The following is a 17,101-nucleotide window of genomic DNA, read 5'->3' as shown; positions in this document are numbered from 1 at the left end:
TCGCAAGGTTGGGTTGTGGGAAATTGAAGTTTTTTTGAAGTAAAGTTGGGACAGGATGGGTGTGTGTGAGAGTCGATGCAGTGTGACATGTGTGTGTGCCGGAGCGGGGGTGAAGCCGTTGTTGGGGGAGCGGTGTTTGTGTGTCGAGCAACGTCTGGTCGAGCTGTCTTGGGGAGAGACCTCCTAGCATCGGATGCTGTGTGTTCACACTTGCTCAGATTCTTACATCGAAAGCACCACATGCTTTCGTCACACGCATTGCAGATCAAAGCTGCTGAGAGCACGCTCTCATTCGTTCGATTGCATCTCTAGTTGGCATCTCTATCGTCCACCCTCCTCCTCACTCTCGCTCTCGCTCTCCCCCTCCTCGTCACTCCCGCTCCCGCTCCCGCTCTCACTCCCATCCTCACTTCCCTCCTCGTCCTTGCCCAGATCAATCTCCACCATCTCCATCGCATACCCCGCCTCCTCCAACTTCCTCTTCATCTCCTCCACCTTCCCCACCGGCGCCACCACCGCAGCCGTACTCGTCTCCGCATCAAACAGCGGCAAAATGTACTTCTTCAAACACTCCCGCACGTCCTCCAACTTGACCTCCCTCACCGCCTCCAACAGCAACTTGCCGCGGTTCTTCGGTGCCTGCTTCAACACCTGGTCGAAGAAGCTCTCCTGAGCAGCACCCGAGACCGTGCCCTCGGCTTCGGCGACGTTGAAGTGCAACGAAGATTTCGCCGATTCCAGCGTTGTTTCGTCGATCTCCAGCACCAGATCGTCACCGGATCGAGATGAGGATTTGTCGACGCACAGTGCTTGGATGACCTTCTTGGCTTCCAGGAACGCCTTGGCAGAGTCGGGCGATCGGTAGAGACTGAAGTGGATCAGCTCGCTCTCCGGATTCGAGGCGATACTGGCACCGTACGCCAAACCTGCACCTCGGATGTATCTCCATAGATACGACTCCATCGCGTTCAGGATCGTGATAGTGGTGACCAGCGCCGGTCCGTCAGGATGAGTGTACGACGGAATTCCTTTGGATGTGAAATACGAATACGAGCTCTCCACTGTCGGCAGAGCGGTGATCAACCCTTTGCGAGAAGGATTCTTCCCCAGCTTCGTCAACATATCCTTGCTCCACGGAACCGGCAAAGTGTCCTTCGGCGATCCTTGCACCCACTCGACCCGAGTGAAATGCTCCGACCACGCACTCTTCGGCCGCTCCAACGCCAAGATATCGCCCGAGACCGAAACGCGCAGGTTCTCCGGTCGTACAAGCGTCGATCGAATCCGCTCGAAATCCGCAACCACCTTCTCCGGGTCGCTGTTCAGCTTATCCTGCAGCTCTGGCATCGTCTTAACCAGGTTCAAAATGCTGTTAGCCAAGTTGGTTGACTTGTCCCCGTCGTGGGTGAGGGAACGGCTGAGGGCGGAGGCGATTGCGCGCCCGTTTCGCTTTTGTTCGGGAAGACTTTGGATGATCTTGCTGATGGACACTTTGAGTCTGTCGATGGCGAACTGACTGCCCAAGAAAAGATCCCGCAGCCAGGCAATTCCCTTTTCGTAATTGGCACGTTCGAGCTTGAGCTCGGCACAGACGAGTTCGCCGAAGCCACCGCTGCCGAGGGAGACATCGTACTCGAGCGTGTCTTCGTCCAGGCCTTTGACCACCTCTTCGTAAGTCAACGCGGTGTTCGAGCCGTCCTGTTTGACGACGGGGAGCGAGAAGAGAACTGATAGATAGAGCTGCATCTGCGCACGCAGCTCTTTGGGCAGGTCTGTGGTGGCAAAGACGAGCGAGATCGAGACAAAGGCGGAGCTGACATGGTCGAACTGCACAAAGTAAGGCAACGTGGCCGGATCCGCATCGACGTGCGCTTGGATCTTGCGGTCGAGATCGTCGGCGGTGGTCGAGACTTGCATACCGTAGACAGTCGTCTCGCCGTTTGCCTGTTGCTTGCTGGGGATCGGCAGCACCTGGGCTGTGCCCACGGGAATCCACTTGATACTCTCGGTGCTGGGGATCTTGAACTGTTTCAGCATCTCGTCCGGAATCGGTCGGTCATTCTCCTTCTTGGCTTCTTCAAGCTGATGTTCGAGTTTCTTTAGCCCCCTCTCTCCTAGCTTCTGCTTCCTCTCCTCCTCGAGCGCCTTGGTGTCTGCTTTGAGCTTATCCGAGAGCGCCGAGGATGGACGGCCAATGACCACGAGTCTCGCGTTGTCAACAAAGAACTTTTGCAGCAAATCTGTCCACTGCTCATTCTTCCACAAGAGCAGCTCATCGTAGCGCTTCATGTCCTGTAGCGCCTTGTGGAGGTCATCGCCGGAGCGATCGCCGTAGAGAAAATCGGTGATGAGAAGATCGGCGAACGAGTCGGCGGGCTTGGTCTCGAGCTGCGAAAGCACCTTGAGCTTGTCGCGCTTGATCACCATGTGCATCCTGTCCATGTCCATTCCTTCCCTAACAATGCCGGCCAAGAGGTCGACGACCTGCTGGTCGAGACGGTCGAGTTGGTCAGAGGGGACGGAGGAGAAGTAGGCGGAGAGCAGGCTTGCGCCAGCTTTGTCGGATGACCCGATGTAAGCGTCAGTGCAGAGTGGATCGTCTCGCTCGACAAAGGCCTCTTGGATAGCAGAGACGGGCGAATCGGTAAGGTACGTGCTGAGGATGTTGACGGCTTCGTTAGTCATCCAGTCCTGGAACTTGGGACCGACCCACGAGATCTGAATCTCGCCAACACTCTCGTCCTTCTCTGGAAAATCGATGAAAGCACGTCGTCGCTTCGAGTCAGGTTGCGAACCTTCAGCAGGCGGATCAGCTGGATCGAGACCAGGTTGTTCTGTCTTGGAGCCATCGATGGTGGGCGGGACGGCAGACTCGGTCTCGACGAAAGGGCGTTTCCATCCGCGGGGTCCTTCAGGCTGGGCATCACGCTTGGTGACGAGACGGTCCTCGACGGGTGCGAGCGAGTTGAGGAGGTCAGCTCGTGCCAAGGGACCGCACACGACGAGAGCTGCATTGTGAGGGGCGTAGTACTGGTGGTGGTAGTCGCGAATCTTGTCGATGTTGAGCACACGAAGCGCCGACATGAGACCACCAGTCTCGGAACGGTAAGCCGAAGAAGTCGGATAGAGCATGCGCTGCGACTTGAGCTCCATGAGATCGGCGGGCGAGTTTTCACGGCCTTGCATCTCACTGAAGACGACACCCGCATCCTGACCTTTGCCGTTGACGTGGTAGACCTCGGTTACGAAGCCCTCGTTGGTCAAAGTAGGGAAGAAGACATGATCGAGATAGACGGGAAGCATGCGAAGGAAGCCGTCCGAGCCGGCGGTGGTGAGGGTGTAGGCGGTGTGGTCGTTGGCGGTCCATGCGTTTGTGCCGCTGGCGAAGGCCCTGTTGGCCAAGGTGTCCAAGACACCTTTGAAAGGGTAGAGGTCAGAGCCAAGAAAGATGAGATGCTCGAGGGTATGTGGAACACCGGAGTCCTCAAAGATCTCCGAGGCAAGCGTCATGTAGCAGTTGAGGAGTGGCGAGTCAAAGTTGGCCCAGAGCACGGTGAGGCCGGTCTTGCGGGACCTCCACTTTTCGACCGACATGCCTGGGGCATAGTCGAGGTCATAGCGAGTGATCAGATCGAAATTGTCGTGTACAGAAGGGACGCCATTGACGAGCGGAGCAGCAGCTGAGCCGTCTGCTGGCATAATGGCGGCGGAGTGATGGGAGGTAGACGTGAACGGGCGACGGAGTACGGGAGTCCGAGAGAGGTAGGTGGCTAGTGCGCCCACAGCTACAGTCGAAATGAAGGATCTTCCTGAAAGACGAATGGCGGATGTGCTTGAGGCGGTACTGACGTGATGCGGGTGTTGCAGATGTCTAGAAGTGGTGAGTCGTCGCAAAGCAGCGGTCACGTTGTTGGAAGGTGATCGCACTGACAAGCCTGAGAAGAGGCATGGGTTGGCCAGAGGCATCAACGTGATTGTCACAGAGAGCGTGACAGATGCGCAGAGATGCTCTTGGAAGGGCTTCGACGTCGAGCAAACAAAGGCTGGTTGATGTGAAGGAGGAAGGATATGGAAGAAGAACTGAGCCTCGAGGATGAACAAGACGTGGGTGCAATGAGGACCCTTGCGGCGTTTCACCACGGCACATCAAAGTGGAACTTCCGCGAAAATTGCGTCGCACCTTGCAGTCACTGCGAAAGTGATCGGGTTCCGATCTGGCAATTCATATGTTAGAATCGACCGATCCAAATCACGGCTATGAAACGGGTCTAGAAGAATCGAGCTTAAGCGATTTTGATGGCAAAAAATTCCGCCACAGCAGCGCACGACGACGTGATTCCTGCCTCTTCCGACATACGCAGGCGCAGCCTCCACTGTCTACGCCCGGAACCGGACCCTGGTCTTGCCTTGCAAGGAAAGTTTGATTGCCACCACCATCTGTGAACACTCTTGCTCTTTAGCACTACCCAAGCCTCACACAATCAAGCCTCACACGACTGGTCATCGCTACTTCCAACATGTCTGACGCATCACCGCAGACGACCAACAAGTTCGTTACCGACCTCAACCCAAAGGGCATCAAGCCGTAAGTCCGACCCTGCATCAAGTTGTCTCCAACGCAGTTCCTCGTCGCCTCGTCGGTGCGAATGCTGACGGTCTCGTTTTCCACTTCACTCCTTCGCTCTCAATCAATCAGATGTTGTGCCTGCCCGGAGACAAAATCAGCGCGAGACGACTGCTTCTTCAAGTTTGGTCACAGCGTAGAGGAGGACGGCGAATCGGCGAGAAAGTGCGAAGAGCTCGTCAAGAAGCACCGCGAGTGCATGGCTTCGCTTGGATACAAGATCTGAATCCGGCTCAATCGGCATCCCGACGATGACAAGGGCAACCACCTTCCTCTGTCCAGTATACCTTCGCGACTTCGATATCGCCGCTCCGAGCACGCCCCAGGCCTCCGGGAAGGTCTTCCTGTACCATTTTTACACATAGATTCTGCATTGCATTGTACCACTAGCTCTCCATCACACCACTCTGTACCAACTACACATTCAAAAGCCCCCACTGTGTACTCGATTCTCCCAGTTCAAGTTGTTCGAACGAGCGCGACACTTCGCCTGCTCCATCATCGACCGAATCCTGGTCGGGTTGGGTGCATCGCTCGCCCTCTTTTCCCTCGCAGTAGGCAGTATGGGTGCCTCGAGTTTGAGAGAGGTATCATGTCACATGAGATTCGACTAGAGTCGTCTGCGTTTGACGCAGGTGCGGTTTCTGCGGAAGCCAAGTTGATTATCAATCCGCGAATTCGCCTGAGCCGATGCGAGTTTGTGGCGTGGCTAATCTTATCAGCGAGCTTCGCCGCCAAGAAAAAAGTGCACCTTCCCAAAAAAGGTAACACTTGAAGCATTCGGTTCAAGGGCCGTCCTTCTCCCCTTACTGCAACATCCCTTACCCCCAATTCCGACAGGAAGATCGTCATTACTTACAAGGGGGTCCTCCTCTCCTTCCGCTCATACGTGAGGCAGCTACCCTAGGCAATTTCACGTCGCCTTCTCCGGCAGCCTCTTCAATCTTCTCCACAAACATGCACTTCCCGGAACCAAATCCAACCGCCAGCCTACTGCTCTCGCATCGACCACCTGCAGGCAAGGTGGCTTTGGTGCTAGGAATCGGAAAGCTTGCAGCATCGCGATGCTTTGCCTGCCTCGAGGCTGGCATCAAGCCCGTCGTCATCAGCGTCGCAGCATCCACTGACTCGCAAGCCGGCTCCTCCCAGTCCAATCAGCCCTGTGCAGAGCTCAGTCACCGCATTGCTTCCGATCAGGTCATTCATCGTACTGTCGACCCTGGGTCCTTTTCGACGAAGCGATCGGTCGAGTCAATATGGAACAGCATACTCGATTCGTTCGACGGCGATGATAACGCCATCTTTGCCGTTTGCGTCACCGACACACTACACTCGGGTGACGAAGCCCTTGTCCAGCCGAAAGTCAGGACAACTGAAGGCGACGATGGAGACGACCAGGCTATCGCTGAGACTACCCTCACATCGTACGCTCGAGCAGAGGTGATCAGCCGGCTTTGTAGGAGGAGGCGGATTCCTATCAACGTCGCCGACAAGCCTTTTCTCTGTGACTTTTCCTTTCCCGCCAACTATCGCTTCCCGTGTACAAGTCCAGTCGCACAGAACGACACAGCATCGTCGAACTCTGCTCTGCCGTCATCGTCCTCTCTGCAGGTCGCTGTCACAACCAACGGCCGTGGCTGCCGTCTCGCCGGCCGCATCCGTCGAGAAATCGTCTCGGCCTTGCCGCACAATGTCGGAGATGCCGTGGAAAAAGTGGGAGTGATGCGCGACCTTGCCAAGAGACAGTCGGAAGCTCCTGGTACCTCAGCCAGTCTCAACGACACCGCGCCGTCCGGCAAGCGTGCCAAACGCCGAAACAAGAACGGAACAGCCGAGGTTGAAGAGGAAGATCTTTCTTTCGACGCGACGCCGCTCAACAGCCCAGTGCCTCAGCTCACACCGAGGAATCCGATCGAGAGCATCGGCGCCAGCGCTCGACTCGTGCAGCGCCAAGCCAAGCATGAACAGGAGCTGCTGGAAGCTGAAGAGCGCACAAAGCGTCGAATGCGTTGGGTCGCTCAGATCAGCGAATACTGGCCTATCGAATATCTGGGAAACCTGGGCGAGCAGCAGATGAATGAAGCGCTTCGTGCGCATGGTGAAGAGCAATCCCATTCAAGCGCGGTATCAGCCGAGCCTGCTTCGTCGGCTGCCAAAGTGGAACAAGGACAAGATGCATCCAGAGGCCGCTCTACAGTCATTCGCAGCAACGACGATGCCCCCGCAGCATCGGCCAATGGGACATCAACCGCATCCGTGGCCCATCGCGCTCGCTCTCAACACTCGCTCGACATTCGACCTCCACAACCCGCCTCGGCTGGACGCGGTCACATCTATCTTCTCGGTTCAGGTCCCGGTCATCCCGGCTTGCTGACCACTTTCGCCTACAAGCTCCTCACTTCAGCCTCCACCGACCTCATTCTCTCGGACAAGCTCGTGCCCGCATCCATTCTCAAGCTGATCCCTGCGAGCACACCACTGGAGATTGCCAAGAAGTTCCCTGGTAACGCTGAGGGTGCGCAGTCGGAGCTGATCGCCAAAGCGCTTCGTGCGGCCTTGGAGGAAGGCAAGACGGTGGTGAGGCTCAAGCAAGGCGATCCGTTTGTGTACGGTCGAGGGGGTGAAGAGGTTCTGGCGTTTCGGAACGCGGGGATTGAGTGTACGGTCGTACCTGGCATCAGCAGCAGCATCGCTGCGCCCGCCATGTTGGGCATACCGGTCACGCAGAGAGGTGCAGCCGATTCACTGGTGCTCTGCACGGGTGTTGGAAAGGGAGGCAAGAAGGTCAAGCTACCCGGATACGACAGGGGTCGAACGTTGATCGTCCTCATGGGTGTAGCACGACTCCGTGCCGTTGTAGCAACACTCACCGGTGGTGCACCCCAATCAACATCCTCGGGAGTCATCACGGATGAAGAGAGCATCGGTGATCGTGAAGGTGCAGTTTTCCCGCCGAACACACCCATCGCCATCATCGAACGTGCCAGTTCCTCCGACCAGAGAATGGTAGCTAGCACGCTGGATGGGATCGTGGAAGCGTTGGAGAATAGCGGTGAACAGAGACCACCGGGGATGATGGTGATCGGATGGTCGGTCTTGAGTCTGGAAGGCAAAGGTGATGTTTCGATTCAGGATGATGCAATCCAAGCAGAGAGCCAGGAGGAACTGGAGCGGAAGGATAAGAGGAGGGTGGAGGAGTGGTTGAAGGGAAGGAGATGGATTGTGCGGGAAGGGCTGGATGAGAAGTACAGGGCGGCGCTGAGCGCGTTCCATTCGACGCCGTTGCAGTTCCCGGATGCTGGGTTGCCGCTGCTGCATGATTTGGAGGAGAAGGGAAAGGGAGGTGGCAATAAAGCAGAAGGGAAGACGGAAGCGGAGAGGTTCAGCTCACGAGACGAAAGCGGTTGGGCACCAGCACGCTACCCAACCGGCGTCCCGGAAGGCGGCTGGGTACCGGGTGAAGCACCCAACCGCCCAGCGACGGATCTGCTAGCGTACGAACAGGATAAGACGTATGCCGAGATCCAGGCGAGACTTCGACAATGAGTCTCCAGCACCACGCCACACGGTCTTCCTACTGAATCTAAACGTCAAATCCCATTACTTTCAATAGACCCTAGTGAGAACCTTCAAAGCTTGTGTACATCTAAACCACTGGTTCACGAATCGTAATCCGCCCACGACCCGGGCCTTGCCTGACCTTGACCTTGGGCTGCTCTACCCTCTCGGTCCTCTTACGACTCCAACTGACTCTAGCCGTGCTGGTTGTTTGGGACTCGCAGGATTGGCCGCCGAGACTGATGGCGCTGATGCTGTTGCGGTGGGTGTAGGTGAGGGTGTTGGTGGAAGCGGGTTTCTTGAGCCCGAGGATGGAGGAGAGTTTAGGTCTGAGAGATGGGGTTGCGGGGACCGGTGAGGGTGTGGGTTGCGGAGCGCGTTGTTGCGGTGCTGCTGTTGCGGTCGTTGGACGAGAAGGCGGGAGAGAAGGATTGGAGTGGGCTTGGACATTCATCGCTTCGATAAGCTGTTCGAGCACTGCGAGCTTGCGGTCGATGTGTTCGAGCTTGTCGGAATCGACACTGGGTTGCGGGGAGGAGAAGGGGCGTTGACGATTTACGTCGGCGTAGGGATGCGCTACCGCTGGACCTTGTTGTGTGTAATGATGCAGCAGTGAATCAGCCGTGTGCGATTGTTGGGCATGGGTGGGACGTGGCAGAGCTGCAGCGGGCGGAGGCGGTTGTGCCGGAAACGCTCTGGGACGAGATGTCGCTTTGGGAGGTCGCTGTGGGGCAAAACGCTGATGACCGTGTTGCGATTCGACATACGCCAGCTGCTGACCTTGCAACTGCAACGCCATCTGCAACTGCTGCACCTGCCTTTTCAAGGCGTCCACCTCGAATCGATCTTCGGATACTGATTCGCTGAAACTTCCTCCCTGCTTCAATCGAGGAGAGGATCCATCGACACAGCTTCCGTCCTCCCAGGCAGCCTCCATGGCGTCATCGTCGATCACACCCAGATCCATCGGGACGGGTTTGGGTAGGTTGAAATCGCGCAAAGCCGCACCGGTAGCGCGCGGAGCGGGTACGGGGGGAAACATGTACAGGTATTCGTTCGACATTTTTACGTGCCGCTCCGCGCGGGGAGAGATGGCGATGACGGACGAGTCGGGAGTCTTGATGGACGAGTCGGAAGTCCTGATGCTCTCGTCGTCGGAACGACTGGAGCGACTGTGTGCGGATGGAGAGGCGAGCATGATCCGTGATCTGCGATGGCGACGAGCGTCGACAAATGAAAGGATATGAAGCTTGAGCTTCGTTGACGAACGGCGACTTGCAGAGGTCTCCTAGGGGAGAGGAGAGGGGGGAGACGGACCGAGACCGACAGGAATCGTCCAGGCTATATGAGGTGGGCGGACGATGCCGAGACACAACCGACGCTGAAAGACGGCAAAGAGTCGCCTCGATCGCGACCGTTCTGACCGACAGATGCCTCTGTCCTGCCTCTCTACACAACCTGCGGTTGCTTCCTCCGAGCATGCAGGGTCGCGCTCACACTCACATGAACGACACAGCCGATTCAAACATCGCCATCTGGCCTGTCGGCTCTACAGCATCTGATGGAAGGAAGCCGGCAGCGCGAAGCGAGCGTCTGCCACGGTTCCTGCGGATCTGAACTTCCAAACAGTCCGGTCTTGAAGCGCGCGGGAGAGAGAGAGAGAGAGAGAGAGAGAGAGAGAGAGAGAGGGAGGGAGGGAGAGCGGAAGCACTGAGTGAGACATGTGGAAGGATGTCAAACCCGCAGCTTCCGAGCCAAGGGAAAGGTGGGTGCTTTCAGCCCAATCCGATCTTCCCACGCTTGCCGAGTTGTGTCGGTCCAGCCCGCCCCGTGTCGATTCCCGTCCATCGCGTTCCCGAGCTTATCTCGTGTATATACACAAGACATCGAGCCCACCTTGTTCACTGGGCTGGCTATTGAACTTCTGAGCCCGCGTGATGGCTTGTGGCGCAGATCTGCGTATGGACGTCGTTCTTACTGTATGCCAAGGGTGGAGAGGCGAGGACAGGAGACAACAAATGAAGGAGCATGAGGCGTGGCAGCTGTGCTGCAGCTTATCTCGCCGTTGAGTGTCGGCGTTTGGGAGGACCCTTGTTTCCATTTGCGCTGGTGGACAGGCCGCTAGATTGACGGCTGAAAGATAAGCGATTCGAGCTCAGCTCCGACAGATGATAAAACTTCAAATGTTAGCCCACGTGTTCAGACAAACGTAGTCCTTCTTTTCGATGCTGAGTCGGAGGATCTTACATTCGGACCGCCAAAAGGAGAATTGTCGCACGTCAGACTTGGTTGCAGTTGCGCAATCGGACAACAATCACGTCTTTGCAGCGCTTCATGCCCCCATACTGGCAGTCGAGCCTCGGCATCCCACGACCTCCCTTTGCGAATGGCGCTGAGCAAGGCCCTGTCCGCTCGGCAATAGCCGTTGCACGTCGAGTTGCGCCATCCACGTCTACCATCTCGTTCTGCTGTGTCGGGCTCTATAGTTCATAGCGAGGCTTCTGTGATTGCATGTCGCAAGCGGCCCTCCCCCGCAGTCTGCTGCGAAGCCCTGCAGGGTGGCTTCCATGTTGCGCCATCCACCAAGCACGTCGCTGCGCTGCCACTTGACCTGCAGCGAAGCAAGTGTAACCCTTCATGGCAGCCTTGTCGTGTGCTGGTGCTGACTGTAGACCCATTGCTGAACTTCGTAGGCGTGCTCGTCAGCTTCGCGCTTGCAAGTCTGAAGCCCGACGTCAGCCGAATGCGCGTCAACGAACTCGTAATACGATCACGAGGAGCAGTTGGGTTTGATTGATCTTCTTGCTGCGCCGTCGAAAAGCGCAGCTTCGGAGTTACTTGCTCCGCGTCCTCTGCAAGCTCACATGGCGTGTACTCATTCTGCTGGACCCACCGTCGGCGACTCGATGGCGTGTCCTGGTCACGCAAGAGTCGCATAGCCATGACATCGTTGACCGATGCTCGCTATCGTCCTTTCTCCGTAGCTTAGGTTCGCAGCCTGCCAATCTGCTGTGCGCATGAATCATCTGCCTTGTGTTGCTGTCCCATATAAGGCCAACCTGACCTTCTTGTTCGTTCGTCACCCCCTTCTCCGCAAATCTCTCCTGTTCCGCATAGTCTCTACAACCAGACACTTTCGCCCCCTCATCAAAAACTTCACAATGGCACCCGTCGCAGTCTCACCACGCGCTTCGTCGCCTGCGGCGCCATCGAGCTCCAAGCCGATCAAGTCCCAGAACGCTGTCAAATCGCTCACCAACCGAACCGCCAACTACAATTCGGAACACTTTGATTTAGGCGCTCTCGCTTCGGAGGACGACTACCCTTACAACGAGTTCAAGCCATCCTTCCCCGACGTCCACTGGGAACCGTACACTCCCATCGAACCCCCCGCGGACCGCGCACTCTTTGCCGATCCCGAAAAGAAGGCGCTCTTCGGCGCTGCTTCGGCTGTCAAGCCTCTCACAGCCACCATCGGTACCGAGCTCGAAGGTATCAAGCTTGGCCAGCTCACCGATCAGCAGAAGGATGAACTGGCGTTGCTCGTAGCAGAGCGAGGTGTCGTCTTCCTTCGCGGTCAGGATGAGTGGACCATCGATGAGCAGCTTGCGCTCGGTAGATACTGGGGTCCACTTCACAAGCACGCTACCACCGGTGTGCCTGCTCGTGGTGATCTCGACGAAGTCCACGTTGTTTATGCACATCCAACGAGCTCTCCGGATGAGAAGATCTACCGCGGACCGGTTCAACACTCGCGTTCGGATCTCTGGCACTCGGACGTGACTTACGAGGTCAACCCGCCATCGTACACTTCTTTCAAGCTTCTCGTCTCCCCCGAAGCTGGCGGCGACACGCTCTGGGCTTCCGGCTACGCTGCTTACGACCGCCTCTCGTACCCTCTGCGTCAGTACCTCGAGCAGCTCACCGCCATCCACTCTGCCGTCGACCAGGCAGACGGAGCACGACGTCACGGCAACACCGTCCGTCGTGACCCCGTCGAGACCGAACACCCTCTCGTCCGCGTCCACCCCGTCACCAAGCACAAGGCGCTCTTCTTCAACCCCGGTTTCGTCCGATACATCCCAGGTGTACCCAAAGCAGAGTCGGACTACCTGGTTCAATTCTTGACCCAGCACGTCTCATCCGCTAGCGACTTCAGCGTCAGGTTCAAGTGGAACGCAGGCGATGTTGCCATCTGGGACAACAGGACCAACATCCACTCGGCCATTTACGAGGATGTCGGCGTTAGTCGACGACACGCCATCCGTGTGGCTGTCCGAGGCGAGATCCCCCGGGACAGCGAGGACGGCACCAGCAGGGAGGAGGAGTACTACAAGGCGAGAGGATTCAAGGTGGACAGGAGCGTGCAGAAGGGCCAGAGACGCCAGGCTGGTTACAAGGACTAAGCTATAGGCTCGACAGCAGCTGCGACCTTGCTGCTAGCCCTATACCCCTCTCCACGCACCTATGCATTCCGTCGTTTGCTCTTCTTTTCGCATTTAGCATCTTTGTTGTACCTTCTTCATCATCAACGAATCATTCAAGCCGCATCAAAGTATCGCCTTGTGTGCAGTCTGTCGATCTGAATGATCGCGTTGAGAGCCTCAGTGCTGAGAGAGAAGAGCATCTGGAAATAAACCCTTTCATTGTAAGATTTCTGAGCAATGCCTCCACATCCGCCGGAATTCTGCCGAGAGCTGCAGGCTGTCATCTTTAAATTTCGTAAATGCTTTGTGACGCAAGGCAACGTCGTACACAGAGTCAGCGTGACAGGTGCTATTCACTCGACCGCCCGACCGCCGGATGTTGTAGGTTGACAAGGGAGCTGCTGAGAAGGTCAAGTGTGGAAGGATGGCAATCACCATATTAGAGCCGGCTTACAGACCCATGGGCGAACGATTGACGAGCAGGAACACGGTGACCAAATCGTTCGTGACTTTTCGAGAAGTTGAACCGTGCTCTTTGGCTGACTGGACAGGGTCTGCTGTGCAACTTGCTGCCTTCTTCTGACCGAGCCTGAGGCCCGAAGCGGTTCGACTGAGTGTTTCCGAAGCACCACAACCGTACGCCTCCAGCGACCCGATAACAAAGTCATCCTTCTTCTCAACTATCATCATCCCCTCCCTCAGAACTCTCTTCCCCCGGCACACCCCTCGACAACGCCTCACAATGTCGAACGATAGCTCGGACATCAAAATCGGTAACTACCTGCTGGAGCGACTTGTCCAACTGGACTCGCTCAGCGTCCAGGGAGTGCCCGGAGACTTCAACATGGGCCTGCTCGATCTGATCGAAGACCATCCTTCGCTCACCTGGATCGGCAACTCGAACGAGCTCAACGCAGCCTACGCAGCTGACGGCTACGCTCGCATCAAACACACCATCGCCGCCGTCGTCACCACGTTTGGTGTCGGAGAACTGAGCGCGCTCAACGGTATCGCCGGAAGCTTTTCCGAGCGTCTTCCCGTGATCCACGTCGTCGGTGTTCCCTCCACTGCTGCCCAGGGCTCGCATTCACTGCTGCACCACACCTTGGGCGATGGGAGGTTCTCGGCGTTCGAGAACATGTCGAAGGAGATTTCAGCGGACAGTGCGATCCTCAAACACAAGGAAGGTGCGGGCGAAGCCATCGATCGGATTCTGGTCAAGGCCATGAAAGCTGCCAGGCCCGTCTACCTCGCACTCCCCACCGACCTCGTCCACGCCACTATCCCTTCGGCTGCGCTCAAGACTCCTCTGAACTACGACGCGGAAGAGAACGACCCTGACGCGGAAAAGTATGTTCTCGGCGTAGCCGAACAACACATCTCTTCGGCCTCATCGGCAGTCATCCTCGTCGACGCATGTGCAGCCCGTCACGGCTGCATCGACGAAACTAACGAACTCGTCAACAAGTCGGGCCTTCCCGTGTTCGCTACACCCATGGGTAAAACGATCGTTGACGAGGACCACCCACAGTACGGCGGGATCTACGTCGGAAGCCTTACCAGCGACTTGGTCAAGGAAGTGGTTGAAGGCGCGGACGTCCTGATCACCATCGGAAGCCTGAAGTCGGACTTCAACACGGGAAACTTTAGCTACCGAACGCCCAAATCGAGCACCATCGAGCTGCATTCCGACTACACCAAGATCGGTTACTCTCACTACCCGGACATCGGCATGAAGAGACTTCTTCCGAAGCTCTCTGCACTTCTCGAAGCGAACGGCAACAAACGACGAGAGGAGACCAAGAAGATCGTCCCCAAGTTCGAAAACGTTCTTCCCAAAGACTCGTCCTCCACCATCACCCAGGAATGGTTCTGGCCTCGTTTGGGTCAGTTCTTCGCACCCAACGATCAGATCATCGTCGAAACGGGAACCTCCTCGTTCGGGATGCTGGAGGCTAAGCTTCCGCGCTCCTCCAAATGGGTCTCGCAAGTCCTCTGGGGATCCATCGGGTGGTCCGTCGGAGCTGCCCTTGGCGTAGCTCTCGGTGCTCGCGAATCCAAGTTCGGTCGAACCCACCTGTTCGTCGGAGACGGATCGCTGCAACTCACAGCTCAAGAGATCGGCACCATGATGAAACACTCGCTCTGCCCTTACCTCTTCATCCTGAACAACGACGGCTACGAGATCGAACGTCAGATCCACGGTCCGCAGCGTAGCTACAACGACATCCCACCGTGGGATCTCAGCAAGGCGTTGGACTTTATGGGCAACGACAAGGCCAACAAGGATGCGGAGAGTCACAAGAAGGATAGCAAGTTGAGCAGGAAGCAGTACGTCAGGGTCGAGACCAAGGAGGAGCTGGATGCGTTGTTGAAGAGCGAGGAGTTTGGGAAGGCGGACAGGATCAGGTTGATCGAGGTGGTGATGAAGAGGGGTGATGCGCCGAAGGCGTTGAAGCGGCAGGCGGAGGCAACGGGCCAGGCGAACAAGTACGAGTGATGTGGGTTTCGCAGGGCTCGGTATCGAGCCAAGTTTAGGAAGACATCCGATCTTTCTTGTCTCGGGGAACACATGGACGGGATTCGAGATGCATGTGTATTGGCTGTGTTTTGTGGGTCTTTGAGAGTGTGAAAGTGAAATCACGGGAAGGGTCGACCTTCGAGTGAGGGATCCACAGCTGCACGTCTGCGCCGTGCAATCAGAGCAGACGTGCATTCCCCGACTCCTCAATGCGTGTCCGGAGCACAGCCCAGCTTCCGCACCTCCACCGAACCTTCGCACTCGACATCGAACCAGCACGATCGCTTCTTCAAGACACACAAACACACACATGAAGCTTCTTGAGACAGGTGGATTGTTCCTCACGTTTTCATTTGAATGCGCTGTGCTTGCATCAGCATGTACTACCCCGTCGCAATTACTCCCTCTTAACCGTGTACTTGGCCCCCTTCTCCGCCTCCTCGCCAAAGATATCGATATCCCAGAACGGCTGGTACGTCTTGGGAATGTTGAACCTCACCTTGCCGAGCTCCTTGTACAGACTCGTGACCGTCTCGTAATCCTCGTCCTTCAACTCGAGCTGATCAAAGTTGCTCTTGATCCTCGTATCCGTGACACTCTTGGGGATCACCGAGTAGCCTCGTTTGACACCCCAGGCGATCAACACCTGAGCTGGGTCGGCGTTGTACTTCTTCGCGACTTCGCTGACCTGAGGGTAGTCGACGATCTTCGTCTTTCCGCTGAGGTTGTTGCCGAGGGGAGAGTATGCCGTCAAGTGGATGTTGTGCTTGTTGGCGTATGCGACGAGGTCATCTTGGGGAAGCAAGGGGTGGGCCTCGATCTGGTTGACAGCGGGAGCGACACCGGTAGCGTTGGTGATGGCTTCCAGGTCGGCGATGGTGAAGTTCGACACGCCGATGGACTTGACCTTGCCGGCCTTCTGGAGAGCGATGAGGGCCTTCCAGGTGTCGACGATGGAAGTCTCGCGGTCGAGGACCGTCTGAGAACCGTCCGAGGTCTTGGGTACGAGATCGGCACCAGGTGCGAAAGCGACAGGCCAGTGGATGAGGTACAGATCGAGATAGTCGAGTCCGAGCTCCTTGAGCGTCTCGTCATAAGCTGCTTCGACCTTGTCTGCTCGGTGGGCGTTGTTCCACAGCTTCGAGGTGATGAACAGCTCCTCGCGCTTGACGACCGAGGGAATCACCTTCTTGAGCGACTCGCCGATCTCAGGCTGGTTCTGGTAGATCTTGGCGAGGTCGAGGTGACGGTAACCGGCTTTGACGGCGATCTCGACAGCATTGCCCACCTCTCCGGGTTTGGAGAGCCAGGTGCCGAGGCCGATCTGTGGGATCTTGTTGCCGTCGTTGAGCGTGATGGTCTTGTTGAGCGACATGGTTGCGAAGGATTGTGCGACTTGCGGGTGTTGGGTGTCAAGAATGATCGACTCTAAGGCGGTCGTTTATATATCCTTGCTTTTGTCGGCAGAGGAAGACCCCTTCTCGCTTCTGACGCATAAGCCAGTCCACCACTCAAGATTCTACGTCTTCGCACGTCAGCGCTTGACGCCTTGCCGCGCCACTCACAGTTTCTGTGGCTTGAACTCGGGATTATTTTTGCGAGCTTCCACAGCTGTCGCCGTTGAACTCAGCCTGACTTACAAGGTCTTCTTCTCAGGCACGGACCAATCTCAACGCGAGTCGGACCGAAATTCGCTAGATTTCCACGCCTTTCCCCTTGGAGCGGAGCAAAACGTCATTTGCCGTCACAACCGCGAAATCCCACGTTTCTTTTTTTTCTCTCGCTCGCTGCAAGGCGTGCTTTCCATTTCGGCCACGATGCAGTACCCGATGCCATACATCTTCTTGCGACCTCGTCATCAGCAACGTGATCTCCCGTGCCTTCGCTGGAGCGTCTCGTTATGCCATGGTAGAAAGCAGCCTTTCGAAGAGTACTCGACATGAACAACAGATCGCACGTTTGATGAAGACG

At 56.6% G+C, this 17,101-nt stretch overlaps 7 protein-coding genes across 7 annotated transcripts; 3 read left to right on the top strand and 4 right to left on the bottom strand.

Annotated features, from left to right (window-relative positions):
• Positions 1-321: 321 nt before the first annotated feature.
• PHSY_007285 (hypothetical protein) lies at positions 322-3,699 on the bottom strand (the record flags this gene model as incomplete). Its single annotated transcript, XM_012337879.1, has 1 exon — positions 322-3,699. The coding sequence occupies one exon, from the start codon at positions 3,697-3,699 to the stop codon at positions 322-324; it is 3,378 nt and encodes a 1,125-aa protein (XP_012193269.1).
• An 818-nt stretch (positions 3,700-4,517) lies between these two features.
• On the top strand, positions 4,518-8,170 carry PHSY_007284 (hypothetical protein; the record flags this gene model as incomplete). The annotated part of the gene is made up of 3 exons (XM_012337878.1): positions 4,518-4,585; positions 5,180-5,388; positions 5,559-8,170. The coding sequence occupies 3 exons, from the start codon at positions 4,518-4,520 to the stop codon at positions 8,168-8,170; spliced, it is 2,889 nt and encodes a 962-aa protein (XP_012193268.1).
• Positions 8,171-8,270: 100 nt separating this feature from the next.
• PHSY_007283 (hypothetical protein) lies at positions 8,271-10,641 on the bottom strand (the record flags this gene model as incomplete). Its single annotated transcript, XM_012337877.1, has 2 exons — positions 8,271-9,470; positions 10,468-10,641. The coding sequence occupies 2 exons, from the start codon at positions 10,639-10,641 to the stop codon at positions 8,271-8,273; spliced, it is 1,374 nt and encodes a 457-aa protein (XP_012193267.1).
• Positions 10,642-10,669: 28 nt separating this feature from the next.
• Positions 10,670-11,125, bottom strand: PHSY_007282 (hypothetical protein; the record flags this gene model as incomplete). The annotated part of the gene is made up of 1 exon (XM_012337876.1): positions 10,670-11,125. One exon carries the CDS (start codon positions 11,123-11,125, stop codon positions 10,670-10,672), a length of 456 nt encoding a protein of 151 aa, XP_012193266.1.
• Positions 11,126-11,343: 218 nt separating this feature from the next.
• Positions 11,344-12,588, top strand: PHSY_007281 (potential taurine catabolic dioxygenase; the record flags this gene model as incomplete). Its single annotated transcript, XM_012337875.1, has 1 exon — positions 11,344-12,588. One exon carries the CDS (start codon positions 11,344-11,346, stop codon positions 12,586-12,588), a length of 1,245 nt encoding a protein of 414 aa, XP_012193265.1.
• A 763-nt stretch (positions 12,589-13,351) lies between these two features.
• On the top strand, positions 13,352-15,109 carry PHSY_007280 (pyruvate decarboxylase; the record flags this gene model as incomplete). The annotated part of the gene is made up of 1 exon (XM_012337874.1): positions 13,352-15,109. One exon carries the CDS (start codon positions 13,352-13,354, stop codon positions 15,107-15,109), a length of 1,758 nt encoding a protein of 585 aa, XP_012193264.1.
• Positions 15,110-15,527: 418 nt separating this feature from the next.
• Positions 15,528-16,505, bottom strand: PHSY_007279 (aldehyde reductase 1; the record flags this gene model as incomplete). Its single annotated transcript, XM_012337873.1, has 1 exon — positions 15,528-16,505. One exon carries the CDS (start codon positions 16,503-16,505, stop codon positions 15,528-15,530), a length of 978 nt encoding a protein of 325 aa, XP_012193263.1.
• Between the last annotated feature and the right edge of the window lie 596 nt (positions 16,506-17,101).

Source organism: Pseudozyma hubeiensis, assembly GCF_000403515.1.
Source record: "Pseudozyma hubeiensis SY62 DNA, scaffold: PHS69, whole genome shotgun sequence".
Taxonomy (NCBI): Eukaryota; Fungi; Basidiomycota; class Ustilaginomycetes; order Ustilaginales; family Ustilaginaceae; genus Pseudozyma; species Pseudozyma hubeiensis.
Note: the sequence above shows the minus strand (reverse complement) of the source record. Positions and strands in the feature narration are given on the sequence as shown.